Source organism: Quercus lobata, chromosome 3, assembly GCF_001633185.2.
Source record: "Quercus lobata isolate SW786 chromosome 3, ValleyOak3.0 Primary Assembly, whole genome shotgun sequence".
Taxonomy (NCBI): Eukaryota; Viridiplantae; Streptophyta; class Magnoliopsida; order Fagales; family Fagaceae; genus Quercus; species Quercus lobata.
In genome coordinates, this window is record NC_044906.1 from 44403052 (window position 1) to 44409325 (window position 6274).

General features: G+C 32.7%; 1 protein-coding gene across 1 annotated transcript; it reads left to right on the forward strand.

Annotated features, from left to right (window-relative positions):
* Positions 1 to 2911: 2911 nt before the first annotated feature.
* LOC115980952 (exopolygalacturonase-like) lies at positions 2912 to 5014 on the forward strand. Its single transcript, XM_031103146.1, has 4 exons — positions 2912 to 3031; positions 3235 to 3543; positions 4159 to 4674; positions 4778 to 5014. The coding sequence occupies exons 1-4, from the start codon at positions 2912 to 2914 to the stop codon at positions 5012 to 5014; spliced, it is 1182 nt and encodes a 393-aa protein (XP_030959006.1).
* Positions 5015 to 6274: the final 1260 nt, after the last annotated feature.

Here is a 6274-nt window from a genome sequence, read left to right on the forward strand (position 1 = left end):
CACCCTTAGTTTCAAGAATATCTTTTTGATCTAAAATTCTCAAACCTATTTTTAAGATTAAAATATTTTTCAAAATCAAAACTTCTTTTAAAAATGAAATCTCTTTGCAAATCCCATGATCTTTTTCCAAAATAAAAACTGTTTTCAAAATTTATTTGGATCTATGAATTAATCTTAGTTTCTAATTTAATTCTAGCTCTAGGAACTTAATATATGCTCACATGCTCTTCGATTAGGGTTTATCACACATCACACATACATTCACCATGTATTTCAATTCTTTCAATATCAACTCTTTGAATGCCTAGAATAGGGTTTCATCACGCTTTTGCTTGTTTTAATATCTTTGCAGTCATATATTGGCCACCAAAGTCTGGAAGACTGATTTCACCAGAAAAGTTGGGTGCCTAACACCTTCCCAATCCTATAACCTAGCTTCTGAACTTAGATAAAGAGTTCTAGATTAATTCATTTCCATGCAATTTCATCTTTGTAGAAAGTAAACCAAAGTCATGTAATATTTAGTTACTTCACAAAGGTATACAATTTCAATTCATCAATAAAAATGCACTTTTCAATTCTTTTGGCTTTCTTATTTTTCCAATTAAATAAGTGGTGACTCTATTGAAAAACTCTTGACCTAGAAGGGGAGATAACATCAGTAAAGCCGCCACTCTTAAGAGGCAATTACAAGACTCCACCCATTCATGTGGCTTATGCGAAAACCTTTTAACTTGAAGGCTAGGCTAGTGGTGCAGTCTTTCACAATATGAGGGAGAGAGACATAATTAATGGGAGATAGAGTTAGGTCTAAGCATTTGCGCTTACTTATTAAAAAGAAAAGCATTTACATTTGGCTTAGTTGGTTTATTATTACTTATACTATTGAAATTTGAGAAACCGATAATTGCATCAAACAAAGTTTCTCTCCAAACTAGTTTTTAGAGAAACCCTTCAAAGTACTCATATATCTCTATATTGAGTGTGAATTTTGAAAATCTAACCATTGGTTGCATGTTCTTATTATATCCTTCATGCTTACGAAATTTCAAGAAAATCAAAGATTAATTACTATGTCATCAAACAAATGTTAAAATTTCAAGTTTTTGTGATCTAAAATTTTGTACAAAAATTGGTTGATTGATCAAATAGTAAATAACATTCAATTTGATATGCATGTTAAGAACATAAGGAACATGAAATTCAACAGTTAGATTTTCAAAATTCACACCCAAAAAAGAGATATATAAGAAGTTTGAAGAATTTCTCTCCAAACTAGTTTGGAGAGAAACTTTATTCAATTGCATCATTTTTTGTTTTCTTATTTTCTGATAGTAAAACCTTACTCAAAATTTGATTCTCAGCCTAAAAAGGCTAAGTCTTCGACTTAAAATCACAACTCCAATAGCTTGTTGGAAGTTGAGCTTAGTACTTTTTGTTCTTGAGTTTGAGAGAAAATAAATGACTAAGAGATTTTCTTTGTGTTTGGTTGCTAAGAAAGTGAGAGAAAAGAAAATATGATTTAAGAAAAAAACCTTGATGTGACATTTTTTTTAGAGATTAAATCTGTAAAGATGTGTTATAAAACTGAAGTTTTATACCTTTAATCCCAAAATACCACCACATCATCTTATTACATATTAAAAAATAAACACAACCACACCCAACCAATTCTGATACCCATTTTGAAAATCCAACCAAATTGGGAGTTTATTGAGATGCTATTCGGTGTGGTAGGATGTATTCAATCTCTTATTAGATGGTGTAAAACATGGGTATTACACCCCTATCCTTACCATATTCGGATTCTTTTTAATGTTTATTAAAACAAATTTGTTATTATTTTATTAGCCACGTAAACTTTGGTGCGCGTCATTTATCACATGAGTCCGAATTTGATAAGGACGTGGTGTAAACCCCACCTGATCCCTAACCCATTCACCCAATCAAATCAAGTTAAGCGGTGGTTCATCCCCAATACTAGGGGTATCAAATGGGTAGGTTTGGGGAGGGCTGTTGGTTTGGTTAAAACTCATTTACTCATTTAGTACCCATATAACTAATTACTTCTAACCCAATCCCAACCTAAACCAATTATTATGGGTAAACCCCAACCCACCCAATTACCTAATAATCTTAATTACCAAAATGCCCCTTAAACTTGAAAATGACTAAAGTACTCCTAAAATCCTTTAAAATTTCCAAAATACCCTCCAAACCTAAAGAAAGACCAAATATGCTAAAAAAACACCACTTAAAATTACCAAAATACCCTCAGAACTTATAAAATGACCAAAATAACCCTAAAACCTAAAAATGGAACAAAACATCCCCCCTAAACCAAAAAAATGACATAAATACATCTCAAAACCTAAAAAATGATATAAATACCCCCCCCCCAAAAAAAACAAATAAATTTACCAAAATACATCGAAAACTAATAAATGAGCAAAATATTGGTGGGTTTCATAATTTGCTATTGTAAAGCGTAGACAACCATGCTGCCTATGCTAATTTTGGACAATTTTGGTAGATTTTACTAGACTTTTCCCCCCTTACTAACGGAAGTATTCACTTTGCTTACATGATAAAATGAACATATTTCAGGTTGCTAACAGCGTGCCATTTAAAGCAAAGAAGTTAAGATGATATACAAAAGTAAAATAATCTTACCTTATACAATAACAAATGATAATTAATTAGTGGAGGAGAAAGCACAAAAACTAATAATAGTACAGAAGTTGAAGTATATACATGAGAGTTCTTAGCAACCTTAAATTAGTTAATATTAGTTGAGTAGTTTCAATGGTGTAGAATTCAGGTATTGAAGTATAAATAGCTTCAAACCAAATGGGGTTACCATCATTTCATACAACAAACTGGTAATAGAAAGAAAATAAAGAACAATAAGATGGGAAAGAATTTAAGCATTGCAACAATTTTGTTGCTATTGGTGTTGGCATCCACCAAAGCCCAACAGGTCTTTGATGTTAAATCATATGGAGCACAACCTAATGCTGATATAACCCAGGTATAAATACGCAATTGACAAGAAGAGTGTGTTCTAGTTAACATCACTAGTAAAGCCTTTTAACTTTAACAAGAGAACTTAGGTTCAAACTCCGTTTACACTAGAAACGGATCGATGTCATGACCAAATGATAAAACATTAACATGCAAAATGATTATTATATACTGATCTTGATTTTTTTTTTTTTTTTACAATGTGTTTAGGCTTTGACAAAAGCTTGGAAAGCTGCGTGCGCAGTAGCAGGAAGTAAAGTTGTGATTTCAGCAGGGGTATACAAACTAGGTTTTGTGAATTTGTTGGGTCCATGCAAAGGTGCAATTGAGTTTAACCTTCAGGGAACCCTACAAGCCCCATTAGATGTTGCCTCCCTCAACGGTAAAGATGGTTGGGTTGTTTTTGAACATATCGACGGTCTCACTGTGTCAGGTGGTGGAGTTTTTGATGGCAAAGGACAACAAGCATGGCAAAAAAATAAGTGTGACAAAGACAAAAACTGCAACGTACTTCCTATTGTAAGATTTCAATCTTAATTAATTAGCATTTATATTCCATCATTTTCTATTAGATATACATAGACACTACAACTTTACAAAATTTACCCGTTAAAAAAAAATTCAAACATTTATATGTTAAATGATGTTTTACTAATAATTTGACAAGTTTTGTATAGTGATGTGTCACAACTCAAAAAAGAATTAATTTTAAAATTTTTATATGAGAAAGTTTATGGAGTACTTTTTGTGCCACAACACTAACATGTGCGACTAAAAGCGATATAGAAAAAACAATGGTTAAATATAAAAACAATAATTCACCAATTACAATTGCACATGTAATCTTTTGACAAAGCTTGTGGTCTCTGAAGAATTGTTTATATAATATAATATTATTGAAGTAGTACCAACCACGTTCACAGAAACATTAGTTTGTAAGTTTTTATGTAATAATATTTGCTACAACTTTACCATTTTTTTTTTATATTGATTTAATGATCACGTTCGTTTCCAAACAATTTTTTTTATATATTTTTGTATAATTCGAAGAATCGTTACCATTTTACTAATTAAAATGAAACTCGAGCGCTCATATTTAGCATTTTAATTTATCTAACTTGTAAACGTGAACAGAATATAAGGTTCGATAAAGTCACAAATTCAATAGTCCAAGACATTACATCGAAGGACAGCAAATATTTCCACATCAACCTTTTGCAATGCACGAAGTTGCAATTCCAACATGTTACCATAACTGCACCTGCAAATAGCCCCAACACCGATGGAATCCACGTGGGACATTCATCTCAGATCACCATTACCAATGCCAATATTGGAACAGGTGATGATTGCATCTCCTTTGGTGCTGGAGCCCAAGATATTACTGTTAACCAAGTAACTTGTGGACCTGGCCATGGTATCAGTGTTGGAAGTCTTGGAAAGTACCAAAACGAAGAACCTGTTTCAGGAATCAGAGTTACTGGTGCCACACTCAGCAATACAGATAATGGTGTTAGAATCAAAACATGGCCTGCTTCCTCTTCTGGAGCTGCTACTGATATACATTTCGAGGATGTTGTCATGAACAATGTTGCCAATCCTATCATCATTGATCAAAACTACTGCCCAAACAGTCAATGCTCAAACCAGGTTATTATAAACATCACAAATATATACACAAATTTTGATGTTAAAAAAAAAGTAAAACTACTAATATCGAATTCTTGGGTGCGCTTTTTTGTTTTGTTTTCAGTCTCCCTCTAAAGTTAAGATCAGCAATGTTAGCTTCAAGAAAATTAGTGGCAGTTCTTCGACACAGGAAGCTGTGAATCTTATTTGCAGTAAGAGTGTACCATGCCAACAAGTGGTGCTTTCTGACATTGATCTCACATACAAGGGAAGTGGAGGATCTGCTACTTCCACTTGTACTAACGTCCAGCCTGCAGTTTCGGGCAAGCTGAACCCTCCTGCTTGTGCCAATAAAAATTAATGAAATGCTTCCCAAGCTGTTAAAACTAATGTAGAATGAACAAATACAATTTGCAGATACGTTATCGGAGTTCTATTCTAAATAGAATCCCATCTAACATGTTCCCTTTTTCTTTATTTAAATGAAACTGGGGAATTTTTTAGTTATTTTTTGAGTTGTTTAAGTTCAGCCTTTTGTTGAAATCTGCTATGATCTGTAGTGTTGTTGTAGATAGTAATTGTTCTATTATTGCAATTGAGATCATTCTTAATAAAAATAAAAAAATTTATTCATCTCTTCCTAAATGCTTTTTGTTCTTAAGTAATATTGTCCACCAATATTGTTAAGCATCTACTACCAATCCAATTTAGTACACAATCGGGTAAGTAAACAAAAACAAAATGAGCAAAATTTTAGGTTTCAATAGAATTTTGACCGTTTTTTAGGTTCCGGGGGTATTTTGGTCATTTTTGGGTTTTAGAGGTATTTCGTTCAATTTTTAGGTTTAGGGGGGTACTTTGGTTTTTTTTAGGTTTTGAGGGTATTTCGGTCATTTGATGGGTTTAGGGAGTATTTTGGTCATTTTAATGTTTTAGAGGTATTTTGGTCATTTTTTAGATTTAGGGGGTATTTCGGTCATTTTAAGATTTCGGGGGGTATTTATTTCATTTTTAGGTTTAGGATGTATTTTGGTAATTTTGGAGGTTTTATGGGTATTTTGGTCTTTTTAGTGGTTTTGAGGTACTTTAGAGTTTGGTGATTTGTAGAAATGATATTTAGGCTTAATTGGGTACCTAGTTAAAACCCAATTAACGTTAGTTATAATTGGGTCTAATTGGGTTACTACCCATTTAACCCAATTAATAATTGGGTGGGTTTAGGTCATATTTTAGTTGGTGGGTTTGCATGGGAAAATGGGCATGGGTTGATTTTGCCAACTCGACTCGACCCATGGATAGCCCTGGACATCACCATCATCAACCAAAACCAAAAGCCCATTCAATTGTATCTCTTTCACAGAGTCACTAAATTACATGCCAATCCTTCTGTAAAAAAAATATTTTGAGGCTGCTAGATTTATCCATTTAGCTTGGTACTTACACACCTAACACGTATCTATAGTACTATTTAAAGATATTGCCCTGTTTGGGATCGTCTATTTAGATGCCCAAAATACCCTCAAATTCATCTGTTTCTAAGGCTTAAATCATAGGGTTAGACATGTAAAATTAGTACTTCAAAACCACCTAATTTTTGGCCAACTTAAAAAAAAATAAAAAA